General features: G+C 36.2%; 1 protein-coding gene across 4 annotated transcripts in view; it reads right to left on the bottom strand.

Annotated features, from left to right (window-relative positions):
• Nucleotides 1-1,273: 1,273 nt before the first annotated feature.
• The window catches only part of Nell1 (neural EGFL like 1), an 828,356-nt gene continuing 807,687 nt past the window's right edge, over nucleotides 1,274-21,942 (bottom strand). For all 4 annotated transcript variants that reach the window (XM_074042879.1, XM_074042893.1, XM_074042884.1 and 1 more), the window contains 4 exons: nucleotides 17,341-17,534; nucleotides 5,449-5,625; nucleotides 3,248-3,472; nucleotides 1,274-1,742 (listed from right to left, as the gene is read on the bottom strand). In XM_074042879.1, coding sequence (XP_073898980.1) covers nucleotides 1,692-1,742; nucleotides 3,248-3,472; nucleotides 5,449-5,625; nucleotides 17,341-17,534 — 647 coding nt within the window. In that variant the 3' untranslated portion in view covers nucleotides 1,274-1,691. The remainder of the gene's footprint in view (nucleotides 1,743-3,247; nucleotides 3,473-5,448; nucleotides 5,626-17,340; nucleotides 17,535-21,942) is intronic.

Here is a 21,942-nt window from a genome sequence, read left to right as displayed (position 1 = left end):
ATAGAGATGTGTTCTAATTTACCATATTATATCAGTCTTTGTCAAATGTACTATTTAGACTGCTGTTGCAATTCATCACATGAAGCTGATTTCATATACTGGACTCCATTTCCCCAAAACTATTGATTATCATCTCCATTGGACAAATTCCAAAGAATAATAGTGATTTGAGCTTATTAACTTAAATTAATAGCTCTATTATTTAGGATTTAGATATTCTTTATTTTAAAAATGTCTCATTATGTAGTCCAGGCTGGCCTCAAACTCATGATGTTCCTGTCTCTACCTTCTGCGTGCTAGAATCATAAGCATATATCATCACACCCAGCAAGGATACAAATATATTTTTAGCATGACCACATAACAAGTTGCATCTTTTTTTGAGGCAGGATCTTCTACGTAGTCCAGACTGGCCTTGAACATGTGAGTCTTCCTCCTCTGTCTTCTGAGTGCTGGGATTACAGGCATGCACCATTATTATGCCCAGCCTAGTTATGTTTTTATGATGTTAGGGGTGTAAGCAGAACTTACATGAACTAACTTAATTCAGTCAATCTAAATTTGACTTCCCAGCTAAGACAAAATGTCATTTACACATTTTATTCATTTTGTGTAACTTAATAGCTGCCAATTCATAAAAATGTTAGTGGCTCAAGTGCAAACATTCCTTATTCTTTTGTAACTACTGAGTGAGCATGCAAATATATTTCCTTAAAAGTGTCCCCTTCATCTACATGAGAGGCAACATGGTTTAGTGGAAAATAGCACTGGGTGGGAAAGGAATCAGGAGCCTTGGTTATCAGACCCAATATGCTGTAAAAAATGAACGCTGAAGAAATTGATTAGATTTCTTAATTCACTCTTATGTAATATATCTGCATTATGATGATAACTGTATTAATAGCAACCAAAGTGCCTTTTTACTTATTAAATAGTATATAAAACTGAAGCAAAAATCATTTTGCTTTCATTGCCAAGAAAGGGTTTAAACAAAGCTGCTATAAATTGTGGGTTAAGAGTTTGTTTCACTTCATTTGTTTCTTTGCAAGAGGAAGGAAAGACTCCTTTTTCAAATAATTATTAATTATGTTTGTGGTCCCTCCTCCTTTCATGTATCTTAATTATCTTCAGCCTTTGTAAGCTGAATGAGTAGGCATTTTGTATGTTAAACTATTTGAAATATGAAGCTGATACATTTGGATGCAGCACACATATTTTCATTAATACATTTCACGGGAATCTCAGCACTAAATACACAGTGAATGAGACAATGATCACAACAGGCAACTTTATTTTTAGAATTTGATCCAAAATCAAGAAGAATAAATAAATAAATGGTGCCAAGTCTCTATTATGTTAGTACACAAAATAAAGCAAAAAAAAATATATCAACATTTACCATAAGATCAGTTAAATGTATTTGCAAATGATATGATAAGGGAAACATGTGATTTACAACACGGAAACTTCTTTTTAACAATCATAGACTTAAATGCACAGCACTGTAGGTCACCTAGACTAGGTTAGCAAGAATGAGCAAGTAGTATGTCCAAAAGGCAACCCCCAAACATCTTCTTCAGTGGAGACTTTGGTAATTGTCTGTGTTAAAAAAATCAACTCCTATTTCTCCTCATGTTGAATGGTCATTTTGTCCATTTTTCTCCTGCGATGAGTCCATTTTAATAGATACTTCAATTATTTTGAAGACATTCCAAATCCACAGAACAGCAGACTCTCCCATTCTGTATGATAAGAATACAAGTATTAGCCAACTGAGACACAGAACATAAACCAGTGAGCACTGTGCAGTCTTTATATTCAACATGACCTACAGCATTTGAGACAAAAATGATCAAAAAAATTTGACAAAAACATTAAAGAAATCATTCTCTTCTTAGAAGGGAATGAAGCAGTGACAGTCCCTCTGGGGTCCCTCTTGCAGGGAGGTTCCTAGCAGTTCAATTTCCTGCCCTGCCTGAACTTAATCCATATTTGACATGCCTCTCAAGTAAACAAAGTTTTCAGATGGAATTATTCCAAGTGATATTCCCTCCAAATATTAATCTGTGAGAGGTGACAATTTGCCATTTCAAAAGTATCACTAGAATCTAAAGGCAAGTCTAGAAAGGTATCCATGTTAAAGACAGACAGGGTGCTTTACATGACAACTAGAAAGGAGACTGCATGTTTTGATAAATAAATTCTTGGAAACTCATTAAAAATAAGTTTCATGAATTGATGCAAATATGTCTTTATAATTCCTTTTAATGAATCTCAAATCTGATATTAAGAAAAATTAACTAACACAGGTTTCTTTCTCTCCTGGCCACTTAGTTTTCTATGGCTGAAGGAACAGAAGGGATCGTGGCTTTTTTGCTATAGGAAATGTGACATTATTGTTTTTCTATTGGGACTGCACCTTGAGATGGTACTTTCTAGGAAAGAGAGAAGAATCTACATTAATAAAACCACAAAAAAGGCATGTTGGGTACCCTACCCTGATAGCTGAAGCTGAGCAGGCTTTGATGGGACTGAGTAGTCAAGTATTTAAGGTGTCAGTCATGGGAATCTTAAACAGATGTTTTGGCAGATTTTGACACTGGCTAAACATTGCTCTAAATATCTAAATCAGCTATCATAGCAGATCTGCATGAGCAGAAAGAAGGGGTCACTTTTTTAACCTTAAAGCATATGAGGATGTTTTATGGGAACACCTCCACAAACTAGGGGAATAATCACAATTAAACACTGCAGCAAGAGCTGCAGGTACTGCATTAGGCACTGTGATAATTAAAGCAACTACTTCAAAGAAAACTTTTTTCCCTACAATTGCTAGTTTCATCAAAGAACTTATAAAACTTTCTATGTTGAAAGGAGGCAGATATTTTTCTTTCTCTCTCTCTTGTTTCTCAGTCTCTTTCTCACCTATCTATCCTCTTTCTTTGTTTTCCCTTATTTTTCTAACATGAAGGCCAAAATAGTTCAAATCAGCCATAATTGGGCTTACAGTCATTTTGTTAAAATCCTGTCATTTAAAGGCAAGAAACATTGTTTTATTACGTGCCCATGTGGAATTTTCCTTAATCAAAGTACAGCAGTGATTAATTCAGATATATTAACCTCCTATAAAAAGTAAATGTCTACCTGTGTTTTCATCATGCCCTATAAAACCCAAGCCTTCAGAAACATGAGGACCAAGCCTCTTGCCAGTGTTCAAAGCCTGCACATCCCCAGATTATCCAAGTACCTTGCATTTACAGCTTGTACAGGGAGATCCAGCCATTGTCCACACTGCACCGCTGAGCCTTGAAACACCATAACTGTCCAGGCAAGTTCTTCTGATATCATAGGCAATATTATCAGCAAGGCAGGGGTCACTGACACAGCGAGGACAACACTCCCCTTCCAAGATGGCTGTGTATTCGCAGCTCAGATTGGGGCAAGTGAGCGGCCAGCAATCTACCTCCCCTTCCTGTAGACAGAAAGCCATCATTGCTCCTATGAACAGGTTTACTCACAAGTCCCAAAGGGTAAAAGAGAGCATAGTAAGTCTTATCACTCCCCTCCTTGAATGTTCCTAGTTAGTGTTGTATGGGTGCAATTCACTTTCTCTATGAAGACATTCTAGGAATAGCACCTTTGTCAAGACGCTTTTGCTTTTTTGCAAAAAAAAAAAAAAAAAAAAAAAGGACCACCTGTGCTACAGTCTACAAAAAGGATTTAAATTGGCTTCTTTGTGTGCCAAGCGTAGCTTATTGTTATCATGATACTTAGGATTGTATCATAATTAGTGCATCCACATTAAATATTGAGCTTTCAACTTTGGGCTGCTTTCTTTCTCTCCCTGATTCTTAGCACAGTTTTGGTCGATAAATGCTAATAACACAAACAAGTAAATGAATGATAGGTTCCTAGATAGTAAATAAAGAGGTATTAATTTTTCTTAAGGTCAAAAGTGGAGCCTGAAGCACAATAATATTTTGACAATTTGATAAACTGAGTTGTTTGTATCAAATTTAAACTTGAGGTTGGGCATTATTAGGAGAATCATTTTTTTTAAAAATTTGATACAATATACTAGTAAAATTTCTATATTAAAATTAAAATGGAGCCTCTACGTAGCTCAGCATCTGCCTACTGTAACTCCATTGAGCTGCCCATCATAGAACTGTTTTTCTATGCAGCCTCTTCTGTTGTTATGTCACTTATAAGACATGGTGACTCTCGTTTATTCAGTCAGTTCACAGATTATGAGCTATTACAAATATCGACCATGTCTGTCTTACACACTAGTATATCATCCAGAGTCTAGCACATGCAAACTCTTGATAAACATTTATCAAATTTAAGCCAAATTATTCTAATTCGTAAGTGAGTGATAAACAGTTTTCTGTTTTTTTCCAAAATATTCACACTAGGGACTGGGGAGTGGGAGATATACTTTTGAAATTTTATCTATGAAAATTTCATGTATAAGCCAGAGTAATATCAATCACTCTTGCTACCTAATAGCTGGCTCTTTGAAAAACAAATGCAGTTTTCTAGACTGATCAGGAAGTCAATTTTATGGTTACATTGGATATGTTTGTCCTCAGATGGGAATTTGAAAAACAAAGACTGTGATCTGAATTTATGTGAATTATACTCCTCAGTAATAGGAATGATTAAGAAGGATGTATGTTATTAAGATTATCTGCACATTTACACAGAGGTTTTAGAAAATTTGATGGAAATATAGAGGTTAATTCCTCAGAATATTTATTTTCATATAGTACCCATGGGCTGAAAAATTCATTTCAACAAATGTTAAGTATCTAGCCTAAGAGTTTCCTTTACAAGTTGACTCAGGTAGACTACTCCATAGTTATGACCACCTCACAGATGGAACATCATGTTTGGTATGATAATGTATCTCAAATTCTCCCCTCCTTAGAAATCATTGTTTGAAACACAATGAGATAGTCCCAGAAATTAAATCTTTTCTCTGGACTTTTCCACACTGTTACTATCCCTATATCAATATCTAAAACAATCTTAATTTTTCTATATAAACACTTAGCATCTGAAACAGACTTTTTTGAAGTAGGAAATATTAACTACAGTAGCAATCAGGCTAGGTGCATTTTACAGCACTGAGCTAACTGCCTTCTGTTTGTCAAGTACTGTATTTGTCCATCATATACATTTCCTAATCTTCCTAACAGTTTTCTGAAACAAGTACTCATGCCTCTGTACCCTTCAGGGGAAGAATAATCAGTGAAACACTAGAACATCGCTAACCCAGCACATGGAGAACTAACAAGGTTTGGATTCTAGTTCTTTATCACTTAGTTACCCACACCCAGAACTCCACGCACAATATTAGAAAAAGTTTTAAACTAGAGCCCACAAGCAACTGAGTGTGTAACCACTTCCAAAATAAAGGGACAACACAGGAAACAGACATACCAGACACCGACACTGCTGGCAGCTATGGGTCCAGTTGTCTCCACTTCGATACAGCTTGTGTCCATTTTGATCTAAACATTGACTTGTGACCCTGGTGTCACACTCCGGGCAACAGAAAAGGTCAACACTTGGGTTCTGGCAATCACAAACTGTCCGTCGGCAGAATATCTTCCCATCCTGTTTAGAAATGAGGTTAAGGAGGTTTTATCACTAGGGAAATATAGGACAGCTGCACTGTGAAACCCAAACCTTATACTTCACAGAGCTCATAGAAAAGATTTCTTAGTCATTCCCTAGTCACCTTCTATTTAAAACCAGATGCACATTTGCGTGTGTGTGTGCAAACATACACTTTTTTTCCCCAGAGATTGCCTGCAGAGCCATCCAAGTTAAAAGGGAGACATTTCTAACTTTAACAAAAAACTTAGTATGTTCTTAGAAATGTCTTTTTACCTCAATGTTTCTGTAAAGCATCATATTTCTGATTGAAAATTATTCAGATCTTAAAATGAACCACTAAAATGTATATATGAACAAGAACTCATTTCGATGGAAAAATCATACTACCACATTTTCTAATTCATAAGGATACCACCCAACATGTACAAGTGCATTCATCTAATTCTATCTCTGTCCCAACTCTGGAAGGAAGTCTCCTCGTACCTTATTTACAGAAAATTAACCAAGACCCAAAAAGGCCAAATATCTTATACAAAGTTACATAGCTAACATGATGTCTAAGCCTATGGTTTTAAAACAATTTTTCTTCTGCAAGAGAAAAATTTAGGTTGTTTATTAGAAGAGCTTATAACCTGGTCACACCTTCCACCTTGAAGCACTTCACCAAATTATAGGCATAAGACAATTTCTGGAGTACTGACCCTTAGTTCTCAGTTATAAACCACTGAAGGTCAATAGCACTTAAACATTAAGACTGAAAATTTTGTAGTGGGTCTTATTTCATGTCTGTTACTCACAATAATTTCACACCTCAGACAATGGAGAAGCTGAAAATGTAGTAAGATCTGTGACCACTATTTATGATTATAACAACTTTGCTGAACACTAAAGAATGTCAGAGTTTCGAGGTATTTTAAAGGACAAGGAACCAATCTTCCATATACTACTTATACTTAACTTAAAATCATCAATACTATGTTTGAAGCACTGTAGTCTTGAAGAACTTACCACTGTAGGAGGCACTCAAAGTGTACATCTGTGTATGTGCCTTACTGTGAAAAACTGGACATCTTGTTATCTTTCACCACTGATTTTACTCTTTGTAGTTGTAGAACGCCCAAAACCTTATATCACATTTCAATCTTCAGTTCTTACATATTCATTGAGTTGTCTCAACTCTGGGTTAAACATCTCTAACTTCTTCAGCAGTTCCCACCACCTTTCATCTGTTCACTGACAACAGTTGAATTCTCCAAGTTTTGAGTATTTTCAAGCACCATGTTCATGTTATTCATCTTCGTCATTATTATTTACAATAAATTGAACTTACCTTGTTCTATTCATTATGCCAAATCTTTTTTATTTATTATCACATTTAATCTTTATAATTTGGGGAGTAGAAATTTATCTCCATACCTCAAGTGAGTTAGCTGAGAGAGAACTGAATATGCATCTTCAATAATTCAGAGTGAACTGGGACTTGTTTTAAGTGTCCTATTTTCTTTAATGCAGTCTGATTTCGGTATTTATTTTCTTATTTTGGTTATGTCATAGTGTTGACTTATATTGAGCTTAGTGAAGACTAAAGCCTTACTAAACCCTGTCCCATCTTGGGTAGTCAGTTGTTTAGGGAAGCAAGTATATTACTTGATGTTTTGTCCCTGTTGCATTTCACCTTGTTAGATCTATCTCATCTCACCTGCCTGCCACAATGTTTTCTAAATGCTGTGTCTGTCATCCATCATAGATTGCCCTCCTTTACAGCTTAGTGACATCTGCAAACTTGATGGACTTGCCCTCAGGGCCTTCATCTACTTTATCCATAACAATACCGAATCAGACAGGGCTTGCTGAGATAAGTGTGGTGACAGCTAAAGTGGAAACCTTTAAAAGCTTTACATTCTTTAGGGAGAATATAAAGGAGATGCTGGTTACATATGTGATAACTAAATAGGTTGAAAATACCTTCCTTCAAATTGCATGTATTGGTTCTACTATAGAGAATGACAAGAAATCAGTGTTACAAATATGTCAAGAGATGGAAGATTATATGTGCACAGACACTTGTGTGTGCATGTACACAGGTACAGAGACAGTACAAAAGATTCTCGAATTAAGCAGGTAAATTGAGTCAGAGAATCCAGCTAGCCCACAAAATAAAGATTCCATGACTTTAGAATCTCTCAACAATAGTTCTTTTGTTCACCATTTGTGTACCATTATTTTCATTACTATATTCTATTGTGTTCTAATATATTTTGTATATATTACATGGCCCCAAATAGGTCCTTGGGGATTTATTTTAACCAAATGAAGTAATGATAGCTACAACCTGTAACTGTTAGCTGTCCATGGAACTATATTTGTTTTCTGAAGGAAGCAGTCTTTTCTATCAAAGTGTGTCCATCTTAACTGCTTGCAGTTCCCGGTTCTTCTTTCAGATTCTTGTTAAGCCCCATTTGCTGCCAAACTTGCCTGTCAAACTGCAAATGTTAGTCCCTCCCCTGGGCTAGTGTCAAATTTCATCCAAAAGTGAGCAGATTGTGAACCCAAGCTTGACCAATCCAAGTAAAGGGGGAGAACCCAAGGTGTCAGGAATAGGATGAGGACAGACTGCCACAGACTTCCAGCTCCTCCTGCTTGTTGTGTCCCCTTCTGCAGAAGTAAATTTTGCCTTGACTCCGATGGTGTTGAGGGGTCTTACCTCTAACATTTCCCAGGTGGAGAAGGACTAAGCCTGAAGAACCAACCTGGCCAAGTCTGTGACCAGCATCAAACAAAAACTTCTTCTTTTAAAAGAAGTTACTGTATTTCTGGCAATGAAACCCAATCAGAATGTCAGAATTCTTCCCATGTGCTGATTAAAAATTGAGTAAGAATAAATAGATATTATCCAGGGTTAGTGCAAAATAATGCAATTTCATATTTCATCAATTATGTGAAAATGCCAAACAGGCCCCTCTTAGCTTCTACCAGGTTTCAGAACAATGCCTTTATTCACATGGGCTTTGAATTACAGGATAACCGTCAAGAATGTCATTTTTAATAATGAAAATGTCACAGGTAGCTCTACTAATTCCATGAGAATGTTATTATAAAAACCTCAGCTCTCAGAGCACAACCATACTAGAAACCAAGTCTGGGCAGAGAACAGTGCCCAGTATTGGGTAATCTTACTTGCCATATATCTTTGGGCTAGTCCCAGAGTTTGACCTGTATCCCAACTAGACTGGTCAGAACAATCCCCACTTAAATACAAAAGATGTTCTCACCCTTCTTCCTCATAAATCCAATGATTTTATGCAGTTTTATACTGAATGTATAACAGTAAACATCTAACGAGGATTGTAAAATGTAAATTATTCCTGAATTTTAATAGCAGGGACATGTACTTTGCTAAAAAAAATTAAAAATTCTAACAATGACTGTTCTAAGTGTTCTGGTCATCTACAATTTGACTCTTTCTCTAAGGCATTTACAATCAAACTCATAGAAAACATCTGCAGCAAGTACTTATTTTTTAAACTGTTGTTTCTTTAAGTATTTTCTCTGACTGGTTTTGTTTTATTTTCCTTGTAAAACTTTAACTTTTGCCTGCTGATGTTCTACAAAAGTACAACTTCTATCTAACAAACTAAACTAAGGAGCATTTTTTAAGATGCCAGGATATAATCTATAAAACAGCCAAAATTAAACTTAATGTAATTCAGGTAAGCCAAGCCTAAGTGCCATTTCTTCTAAACCTCTGTGATGCTTAAATGTGGCCAAAAAAGAGTCTAAGTGCATTATCTCCTTCCTACCTGACCTTCCTGTCGCTCCCCTCCAAATCAGACGCAATTGTACATCTTATCCTGGCAACAAGGAAAGACCTACTGGGATGAAGTTATCCCAGTGATGAGAGACCTTTCAAAACAGTTTTAAAAAGACTAAACTGTTCACAAGAAGGGAAATGAAAATTGTCAGGTTTAAAATGGAGTCACATGTGCCCTGCCCATCCAAAAGCAATTAAAGCTGAGAGCGTAAAAAGGTGTGATTCATAGCCTTGATTATCTGATGCCCATGTTTTCCTTCCAACTGGACAAAAACTCCCCTTGCCTTTCTACCACTCACTATTTCTATAGCTCCAGGAGAAATACAGATGTTCCATATTAAACTTTACAATAAGTTTTAACCAACTTGTTTCCTTTTGTCTACAGGCTATAAAACTACAAATGATACAACTCAAAGGCTAACTCTGCTAAACTCTGAGCATGGCTCCTCCTCCTTAAACACAACTACCTCTGGTTATGATCTCCAAAGGACATTCCACCTTCTACAGGGCCCCTTGGATCATCCATGACCTGGATTCCAGCTGTCTCCACTAACAGAGAACAAGGACAACAGATCCCTGAGCTAAGCCTATTTCCCATATCAGCAGCAAATAGCTAATGACTGACTATGACTTCCCACTCCCTAAAAGACTGTAGGGTCTCTAGTCCTCAAGGGGGGAAGTGTTGGGTAGCAATTAGCTGTGAGTGATGGATGAGGAAGGATAGATGAGGAGAAAGGAAATTTATATTAATTTAATGAATATTAAAAAGGCCCAAATCAGAATTTGAAACTAAACAACAAAGAAAAAGAAGAAGAAGAAGAAGAAGAAGAAGAAGAAGAAGAAGAAGAAGAAGAAGAAGAAAGAAGAAGAAGAAGAAGAAGAAGAAGAAGAAGAAGAAGAAGAAGAAGAAGAAGAAGAAGAAAGGAAGAAGAAGGAAGAAGAAGAAAGAAGAAAGAGAAGAAGAAGAAAGAAGAAAGAGAAGAAGAAGGAAGAAGAAGAAGAAGAAGAAGAAGAAGAAGAAGAAGAAGAAGAAGAAGAAGAAGAAGAAAAGAAGAAGAAAAGAAGAAGAAGAAGAAAAGAGAAAAAAGAAGAAGAAAGAAGAAGAAGAAGAAGAAGAAGAAGAAGAAGAAGAAGAGAAGAAGAAGAAGAAGAAGAAGAAGAAGAAGAAGAAGAAGAAGAAGAAGAAGAAGAAGAAGAAGAAGAAGAAGAAGAAAGAAGAAGAAGAAGAAGAAGAAGAAGAAGAAGAACCTCTAAAAAAGCCAGAGTAGCTGATCACGCCCTCCCATATCCTTTAGAAGTTAAATTACAAAAACAGGGCTATCTGTATTACTATATTATTAAGAGAGAGAGGGTATTCATCTTTCTCTCTTTGAGATGTTAACAGGCTCCTAGATTCCTAGGCTCCTTGAATGGGTGGAAAATATCATGTCAAGCAAAGGGAAGTTCTAAAGCACACCTATTGTCTCTGTGTTTTGGGTAGGCTGGGATGAACCCTTCCTGTTTTAGCAGCCATCTCATCCAACCAGAGCCATTTTCTTTGACCATGTGTATTCCCCCAGCTCTCCAGTATAAGACTAAGAGATGGGGGCTACCATTTTGAGTCTCTCTACTCTGATTTCCTGCATGGGAGGCTAGAAATGTTTCTTTCTCTTTTCCCCATTCCTTTTTATTTTTATCCTGTTCTACTACATTTCTTTCCTAAAAAAAAACTTTACTATGATTTTTACTACAACAATAAATTTATTCTTATTAGTCATTGAAAAATTTTAGGCTTTTAATACATTTATTATTGAATAGTCAATACATTGGTACATTTATTCCAGATTGTATAATATCAGTTTTCTGCTGCTGAGTTTTAAAAATTTTAAATGAAGAAGATGAACTTAGCTAAAATTATTTAGTACATTGCATAAAAACATAAAGTACAGGTTGGCAAACTGATACCCAAATCCAAATTCAGCCTGTTGCCTGCTTCTGTAAATAAAGTTTTATTGATGACAGGTTCCCTCATTCATTTACTTATTGTCTATGGCTTCTTTCATACCACAATGGCAGAATTAAGTATTTGGGACAGAGGCTTTATGGTTTCTAATACTTAAAATACTTGCTATTTTACTCTTTATAGGTAAATGTCTGCTGGTTCCTGATGTAAATTATAAAATTAGGAATAGCATTCTACACCCATTTATTATACCATCTCACATCAAATTTATTGGGCTGTGATAGCCAATCTTTTTATCAAGAATTAATTTTGTCATTAGGTCATAGTAAAGCCCTGTACTATGTCCCTAAGTACCCTCAGTCCTCTCTGAGCACCTGGGGTAGAAACACCTTCAGCAGTCATTTTAATGAAATAGGAAGCTAGACCCATAGAGGGGAAATTTCTTTTCCATGTAGAAAATTAATAACAGTAACTAGCCCCCACTATGGATTTCTATAACAATGTGCTTAAGTAAGACACATCCTTCTATTATGAGGATGTTGTAGGGTAGAAGAAAATGATTTGAGCTAAAGTGAGATCAGAAGAATTCTTGGGACAATGGTTCTCCAGTGCAGTCCTCAAAGCAGCAGTATTAGTATCATCTGGGAACTAGTTAGAAATGCAAATTCTTTAAACATTTTTTAGTTATTGTTGTTATACTGGTGGTACATTGTGACATTTACATATATCTTAGTTAAATTCATCTCCTCCATCATTCTCCTCTATCACCTCTCCACCCATTCTTAGGATAGTTTTGATATTCTTGTGCCACACCTAGACCTACTGAATAAGTAACTCTTGGGTGAATCAGTGAGCAACTTCCCAGGTGATTCTGAAACAAGTGACATTTCAGAAACAGTGATGGAAAAACAGCACAGCTTAGCCAACTGGGGGTGAGCATGTACAACACTCAACCTCTTTTAATCAAAAGGCAGGGTTTGGAACATCACACTAGGAAAATGAAGACAGAGAAATCCTGGACACCTAGAGTTTTGGTGGTTGAACTAAATTGCCAATGTGTTCATCTTTCTCAGAAAAAAAAATCACAATCTTAGGCTTTGCACAGCCAACTCCTGCCATCAAAAATACCATAAACAAGTAGATATTGATTATGCTATTCATTGGGTTCAGAAGGCAAAGCAAAAAATTTTTATGAGTAGATTGCAGGACTCCAGATTGCTAATTTCTTTATCCTGGCCTCAGGCATAAACTGACTCATCCTGGTCTTAACCCTGTGAGTCAGTCCCATGTTCATAATGGCAGGATCAGACATGAGATCAGAATGAGACATTTGAGTCCTGTGGGTGACCCTAGAGAATGACTGTTCTCCTGGGTTTCTGGGTAAAGGTTTATATGTAAGCAGGGAAAAGAGCCATCATTCCAGACAAAAATAGAGACAAAGGTCTCTATTTTTCACTCCCACTTTGTGTCACCACAGCAATTTGTGTATGGCTTTATTATAACATAGTAGGTGATAAATTATAGGGTCCCTTTCTACTCAACTCTGTAATTGTCACAAACTCTCAAGACCTGGTACTGCTCAAGTGTTAGCATTTAGTTTCAGGATATATGTTACTATGTTTTTAACTGAATGAAAGCATGGAAATGAAATCTAGCCTTCATAGTTTGTTGTCTTTCTTCTACTAGACTTTCCAGTTACTTATGACAGTAATGACAATATCAGCACATCCCCTTATCCACAGGGGGTACATTCTAAGACCTGGGATGTTTGAAACTGTTGATAATGCTGACTCCATATATATGGTTTTTTTCCTTAAATGCACACTGTGGTAAAGTTTGATTAAAAAATTATGCACAGTAAGAGATTAATAATAATAAAAAGTTATAAAAATATACTCTAACAAAATTGCCTGAATGTAGACTTTCTTGTTCTCAAAATATCTTATTGTACTGTGCTCGTCCTTCTTCTTATTCTATAAGATGATTGGCATTGTGATGTAGTCATAGGGCATTATATAAAAGTCACTTGACCATGAGCACTGTACTACCCCCACAATAGTCAGCCTGGTAACTAAGATGGCTATGAAGTGACTAATGGGTGGGTAGCATCAGCAGCACAGTTCACAGGATAAAAATATGCCTTGTGTTCTAGGATGGATGGAGCAGGATGGCACAAGATATCTCTCTCTACTCAGAACAGCAGGTTATTTAAAATCTGTGAATTGTTTATTTCTGGAATTTTGAGTTTGAAAACTTTGGTCTATGGTTGTCCATGGTTAGCTGAAATTTCAAAAAGTAAAAGAAATGAGAATAAGAAAGGCCTACTGTGGTAGTAGGTACAAGTATAGGTGTGCATAGAAATGCATAAAGCCTGACTTGCAAACCCTCTTGTCAGTGGCACATGAACTCTGTTCACCCAGGAAAATGGGCAGCTAATTCACACCTGCTTCTGTGGAGCTTTACTTCTGCCCAAAGAATAGGGCAGATATGTCCATAGAGGCTTAGGACCCATCAGTTCACTTCAGTGTTCTCTCCCATGTGCTATTACCTCTTTATAGCCCTTTCTTGGGTTTTCATCCTCGCTTTTCTGAACCTTTATCTCAGCCTAAGTGGTCTTTGTAGTTATCTTTGATTTCCTCAGGCCATCTGTCATGTTGTCAATCAGACCTTGATTAGGGAATGCCAATCCTAACTGTAAAATGATACTTTGCTTCCCACAGGATGAAGTCTGAGTTCAGTGCTGTGGTTCTACCTTTAGCCTTTATCTTCAGGCTTGTCACTAACTATATTCTTCCCACACTCTCCTTGCTCCTAAAAGTCTCACCTTATTATTCACCTAGTATTTCTAATGTGCTTCTGCATTTTTGCATTCAAGTTTCCTTCTGTTTGGGATTCACTTCTCCCACATCTCTTCTTGGCTAAATTTCTCATCCTTTAAGGTCTTATTAATAGGACATCTTGTCTGTAAAGTCTTTCGTAATATAGCATGTTACCCTTTTCTATGTTCTCACAGCAAATGATTCATGACTCTATCACAGTATGTCAGGTGGTTCATTGTTTTTATATCTATTTCCTTTTCTGGCTGACATGATCTCCAATATAAACACAACTACTGATATTAAAATGCTACATTTCCTGGAAACTAATAAACTTGGGACCTCTCTCGCTTCCCAAGTAGCACAGATAACAAATAAAGATATCTTTCTAAGACTCTGAATAAACTTGTGAATGGAAAAACTATGCAAAGAAGTTGGGCTAGAACCAAGACTTAGGGATTAATTCTAGAAAGAGAAAATTTTTTTCACTTGAGTTCCTGTGCTCTGGATACCTGAACCCTGGAAAAACATGGGCTCCAGGTAGTTCAACACTCTAGTAACAACACTTAGTACTGTGTTGTTTAAAGGTAGACAAAGCCTATAAGGAAGTCAATAGAATCTAAGCAAAAGCTCAAATCTATTTGTACTATCCTAGCTTTATCACTGACCGCCATTTATCTGTGGGCACATTTTAAGGTTCTTCTTTTGACTGGTGTGACATATTACTAGCTAACCTGATGTGTTGACTCCTAAAGGGGAAAATAAACTTTTAAAAGAACTTTGACTCTGCTTCTTTCAACAGGAAGCCTTGACTCTTTGTTGGTATGTGTGGACTCTGTTAATGCGTGATTTAGGTTTATTTGAATTTACAGCATCAATGGATCTGATTGAAAGGACAATGTTTTACACCCTAACTTTGATTTTATTTCATAGCTTCTGAGATGATAGCATTGTAACCGTCTATTTGGATGCTTAAGTATTGTAGATATTTCTCATGAAATAGGTATAGGAAACTTTCAATTGCAAATAATAACCACAAAGAGGATCATTTTTATGAGGGTGACTTCCAGCCAGTGGTTTGAGGTTCTTAATTCAGCTCCTAAAACAAGGTCCTCCCTCTTCTCCACAACCTCAAGGCTATGAATGGATAATGAATGCAATTGGAAAACAAAATAACAACAAAAAAGATTTACAATAAGAAAACTGCCTAGTACTTTATTCAGAAAATGGGGGCATGGTGGTGGTGGAGGAGACATATCTTATTAATAAAATAAGATAGCAAGAATTGCTCACCTCCTGTGGCAGTTTCAGCCTACTTTCATAAAACTTTGGAGATACCTTAGAAGTCAATATAGAACAAACAAAGCTGCTTGAATTATTAGCACAGTTAATTAATGATTGGTGGGTCCTTTGCTTTATCATGGGCAAAAACTTAAAAAAGAAATTTGGTTTTACAGAAGTCAATACTCAAAGTTCCTGGCCCATTCCAGAGACTGGGAACCTACCTAGAATGTCTAAAAAGGATTTGGGTTCAGGTTTTGATCATCTTAGAAGCTTGAAAAAACAATAATTTCTTTAAAAAAAAATGACTAACAAGGAATTCACCCCCATTTTGCTGACTAGAAAGGAAAACTAATTGCCAACTTCTTCCATTAGCTGTCCCTGACTATTCAAACCCACAACAATCTTTTCTTTCCCTTAAAAGCTTTTGTCTTCTGAGTCACCACCACCTGGTTAAATATTATACTATATAGCTAAACATTTTTGAAGGAATAGTGTACCAGTAGTAACATAGCTCTGAGTTGAGAGTTTGAGCTCAGTGAAGTTGGATTCATAGATTGCCTAATTGGGTTTAAAGATAGTAATAGATATCACCTGCAGAGTGTTATATGAAGGCTAGCAATGTGGAAAATCTATGAACTTTGGGACAAGTAAGTAGAGCTCAAGTCCCTATGTAATATACAAATGTCTAAGTCCCATATTAGACATTAATGTCTACAGTATGAGGGCATGTTACTTGACTCTTCAGAGACTCAATTTTTTCATCATTCAAAATGTGTTGTAAGAATGAAATGTGATACTGTTTTCTAATTACAGGGTGCTTGAAACATAACAGGTGCTTAGTAAATGGAAAAAAAAACGAACCTAAATTTGGGTTGTGGAAATCAGGCTAAGTATAAGGGGGAAAACAGGTGTTATGGATTAACTATATGGTAATGTCACTCTCCTAAAGGTACCCCAGGTCTGTTGAAGTGGGGCAGGCTTGAAAGTGAGTTGATGAAGTGAATGATTTCTTAAGATTCATTCCAGATCTGTTTCTAGGGAATACTGAGAATTTAACAGGAGACCTGGTTTCTAAATGGCTACTAAGCAAGCAATTTCACTTGATTTCATGCCTATAAAGTCCTATCTCAAATAGTCTCATCCCAATAGGCAGAAATACAAGTGAGGAGCTACTGTAAAGCAATAACAAAGGAAAATAAATAGGAAAGATAAACAAAAGGAGGAATAAAACACAAGGAAATCAAACACCTTAATAGGCCCACTTGGCAAAGCATAAACTAAAGCCACATGATGACAGAATTTTATTTTCATAAACATTAAATTCACTTTCAAACAATTTACTGCAAGGAATAGCCCAACACTGAGAATGACAAGACATCGATTACTAAGAGGCCAGATACTATAATTATCATTTGTTCAGAATGGCAGTCCACCTGTTTTTGACCAGTAAGAGCAAGTCTGTGAGCCTCATTTTTCTGGAGAATGTCACCAGGAAAGTGAGCAAGTTCATAAAGGTAATCATTCCAGGCAAAGAACTGTTTTAATCTGTAAGTTTGTGTAAGTGTAGGATAAGGGCTCACTAAAGCACTCATCCAACCAATCTTAAAGGCACTGTAGGCTCTCAATGGGAGGATTAACATTGACTTCTCTTCCCCGCTTTCTCTTCTATGCAGTCTCTTCTCAACTTTCACTAAGAGTAAATAAATTCAAAGCAGGTTTGCCTGTCACTCAGCATCATCATAAGTTATAGTACAGATTAGAACAGAAGAAGGCTTTTCAAGAGACTCATGAGTCAACAGCCAGGAGTGAAAGGGATGAAAGAGGAAGAGAAAGAACAGTTACAATTTCTACAGCCTCACCTTGCAGGAACACACAGAACACCTGTCTTCTCTCAGTGTCCACACCTGTCCATTGTGCTTCAAGCCTCCTTCATGGGGGCAGTCACCAGAGCAGGAGGGCCCAGAGGGACAGAGACAGTCAAAACCCCCTGCCAAGTTGATGCAGGCAGAATCATTCCAACAGGTGTGAGTTCTTAAGGCACATTCATCAATGTCTGTAATAAACAAAGCACAGAACTTTGGAATTTAGCCAAGGGAACTTAGAAAATAACAATAATTTCCAATAACATTAACTAACATTATTGTGCATTTACCTTGTGCCAGGTACTCTGTCAAGGTGTTCACATGCATTATCTCATTTACTCTGCAAGATGGGAGGATCTGCTCTTGTCCCTATTTTGCAAATAATGGAGCTGAGGTTCATAGAATTAAATAACGTGCCCATTGTCAGCTAGTAGGTGGCTATCGGAGGCCAATCTAAAGCTGCCCGATGCCAATGACTAAACTATTTACTAGCAGCTATGAAATACCTTGCTTTAGGATATTGTCAAGAACTAGTGTATATAGTGGCCATAAACATTGTTAACTCATTAACTATGGATATGCCCCCTTTGAAACCTAGATGTTCTAGAAAAGATGAGCATAGTTAAGCCTCTGAGTAGAAGCAATTGGGCAATTAGGGAAACTGTGACCTGATTAGGCTTCCCCCATCATCCTGAAGTGAAGGCTTTGAAAGAGGTGGGAACAGTTCTTAGTAGGAGCCTTGCCTATCACAGCACTTACCCTATTAGCTATTTTGCTTCTTGCACACGCCCCCCAACACACATATCAAAAAATCAGAGCTATAGAAAGGAGTGATATGGCTGCTGATGAATGGCCTACAAATTTTGTGCTATTTTTACCAAGAGCCAAATATGGAAGGGAAACATAAGCCCATTTAGCCCATTCTGATGGTTAAAGCTTGAGTGACCTTAACAGCTCAAATACACATCTGTCCAGCCCTCTTCTGAGCCTTGTCTCAATAGGCAGTCACAAGGCAGCCAATTCTGACTTTGAATATCTTGTTTTAGAAATGTCTTCCTTAAGGCAAAGTGAAATATATTATTCAGTAACTTCTAGTCATTGGAAGTAGTTCTGAGGCCTCTCAAGAAAAAACTACTAGGTCTTTCTTTTTTATGACAATTTTTAAACTATTTGAAGGTACTTGTCATTTGTCTTTCAGAATCTTCTACTTCCCTGATTAATCCACTGCCAGGTCTGCAAATATCCAACTCAATTAGAATCTGACCTCACTCATCTTCTCAGTATCACTGCTTTTGCCCATAACATTCTTAATGCCTTGAACCACATGGCCTCTTTCTAGAAACCCCTCTTGTCTCCTCATTCTTCTTCCTCTACACTAATTCCTCCCAACCCAAATTAGCCCTGAATGAAGTCAGGAAAACCATGTTTGAAGCCAAATGCTTCCTTTTAAATGACTGCTTCTTGTGTACAAGTCATTTTACACATTACTAATGTATTCTCTTGACACATTTTTAGCCTCTCTACTTTTCCTTCCATATCTCTGTGAACCACATCACCCAATCCATGGTCTTTTGGAAATTGCAATATAGATAATAGAATATGGACTAACATTTTGTTGCTTGATTTAGTAAATATAAATATTTCAGACAAAGTTCAATCCCTACTTTTCAGTTAAGCAGTTCCAACATGATACCAATTCACAATAATGAATTACCTCTTTTGAATTCCTATTGCGATGACAGTAGAATATGGTTTAGTAGTTGGACTCAGATTACCTTGGGACAGTACTAAATAGACACATCTGCATTACTCTCACTCTTTACTTTTTTTTTTTCTGAAAGTAACTTAATTACAAATACTCAGTGTTATATGTCTCCTATTTATACATCTAGGAGATAAATGGATAGGTGAATTGATAGATAGATGATAGATAAACATCTCATATATAAACAAAATAATAAAATTCAGTTGCTTTCAAACTGTTGGTTCAGCTCCTCCATTCCTGGAAGTTATTGCATTAGCTTCAATCTGATCTCTTTGTCTCCAGCCACTTCTCATTCTAATGTACTGAATTTTGACTGTGGGAACAGTGGAAACATTTGGAGAGCCTTATTAAAAAAAAAAAAAACAGCATTCAAGCTTACCACTACTAGGCATTAATTTAACTGGTGTAAAGTAGGATCCAGATATTGAGGCTTTGTTCAATCAGATGAACAAAGAGCAATGGTTTTGTTCTCAATATCTTCCATGAAACAGAAGTATTTAAAAAGCATAACTGCTCACGTCACTCCTCTGCTTACCATCCCTCAGTATTTCTCTAATGGTTGTAATATAGAAAGTTCAAGCTGTCTGAATATAACATAAATCCCTATTAACACTTCAATTGCTATCTTTTGTCCTTCCTCTTTTTACTCAAAAGCACCGAAGATGAAGTATCACTTAGAAAGGAGGAAAAAGTTCAAGAGACCTATTGTGCAACATGGTGAGTATAGTTAAATGAGCATGGTATTCTTTTTTGTAGCGAAAGTGGCAGTTAAGTTTTTAGGAGAGGAATTCACTTTCAATAAATTGAAAGCAGGTCATCTGTAGAAAGAGAGAATGAGAATGACTTGCAAATATTGTATTCTTGAAAATTACTAAGGGAATATATTTTATCACTGCAAAATGATAATTGTGTGAGGAAATGTATATGTTAACTTGATTTAGACATTCCACAATGTCTAAAATACACTTCAAAATATCATGCTATACCTCATATATATGGGATATAGTTTTATATATATATGTATACATATATATACATGTATTAAAAACAAAGGAAGATTATAAACAGACCGTGTGGTTTTCCATGTGTATAACTTTGAATTATTATAAGACTATTCTCTCTTTCTTTATCTTGTTTTTATTAACCTATATGAATGAAGTGGGGTATAGATTAATGAACTGGCAAGCACTGCTCTTACTCTGATACAATTACTCCTCTGTCACCTTCAAAATCCAGATTAAGCACCACCACTTTTTATTCTGCAAGGCAGCCACCACTGACTTTACTTTCTCTGTATCTTATGCAGTATCTTTCTCTGTTATCTTTACAGTCAATCTAAGCAGTTACATTTTTAATATGACCATCATGATAGACAATGATCTCACTAAGGGCAGGAGTAACTTTTCTCTTTTTCATTCCTGCACCAAAAACAACAGAAAACACTGTGGGTGATCAATGTACTTATTTAATTTAGCTTACCTAAATCCAGGAAATTCATATACTAATACTATTATAAAGCCTAATTTGCCAACATTTGTTTTCTAGAGTATTTGATAGCATAAGGTGTAACCACAAGCTTGCCCTTTAGAGAAAACATTTTGTTATTGAGTTCTAATCTGTGAAAGCCCTTGGATCTAATTTAAAATAGAACAAATACAGGAAAATAATAACCACACTGAAATAAGAAAGCAATCCCCCCCCCAAAAAAAACCATTGTATTTTCCTGTCAAATACTTCTCCAAGGCATGAAATACCCACTAACAAATCACTTCGGAAATTGTCTGGAAATGTAATTTCAACCAATCCATTACCAGTGGCTACAAAGGATATGTAATTTATGATCTCATCTAAAATAATCTCTAAATTGGCAAGTAATGCCTAAGCATAATATGCTTTTCTAATATTTGGTTATTTTGCATTTGCAAAGCTGCAAACCTTTTGGCACTGTTTTCCTTTTGTAAATTAAAAAAAACCTAAAGACAAACATACCTAGTGCACACAATAAAAACAAGGTGCAAAACCAGAATTTGCTCTCCAGAATGAAAGGATTTCACAATTGAATATGGACCATATTGCCTACAGAGTTCCATGTAATTGCTTTACTTATGACACAGAAATCTAATTCTGCTTCCATGCAATTTAGCAGATTTATGGAAAGCCAGATGTTAGCAATTATGGAAACCGACATTATTCATATTCTTGGTAATACAGACCTGTTTGCTCTGCACAAAGCCAACTTAATCTATTATACATATCCCAAGGCATCTGAAAGGAAGAGGCACCCTATTTACATATTGCAACTGTTGTTCTCTGCTGAACAAACACAAAGATATTCATCCATGAGAGTTACCCAAATCATCAGACAGGCTTCCCAATGGCAAAGAAGCAATGAAACAAAAAATCAGGCAAAGTATTCCTTACTCAAATCTATAATCATTACAGTACAGTTGTTTTTTTCTTATTGTAAATAATGGCTTTCTATGATTTCCTTATGTTTCTCCTTATAAATTCATTATTTAAATGTTCCCTGCTTGAACAAGACTTTTTTCCAATAAGATTCCATGGCTAAGCTTGCATTAGAACTAATTTTCTTGCACTAACATTTTCACAATTTCTGAAAGCTGTTATTATTGTATTCAATTTTGCTTTTTAAAAAGTCTAATTGTACATAGTCAATTTGCTTTCTCTTTTGATTTGAGGTTCTTAGGTTACTTGAGCATGTAAGAAAATATAACTCAGAGATATTTATATCAGAGGCAATCAAATCAATCCCAACTTAGCCCCAAATAATTTTGATACCTTTCAAGGAAAATGGCTTTGCAGAAGTTTTAATA

This window comes from Castor canadensis, chromosome 1, assembly GCF_047511655.1.
Source record: "Castor canadensis chromosome 1, mCasCan1.hap1v2, whole genome shotgun sequence".
In the NCBI taxonomy this organism is placed as follows: domain Eukaryota; kingdom Metazoa; phylum Chordata; class Mammalia; order Rodentia; family Castoridae; genus Castor; species Castor canadensis.
The sequence above is the reverse complement of the archived record's forward strand: the minus strand, read 5'-3'. Positions and strand labels throughout refer to the sequence as shown.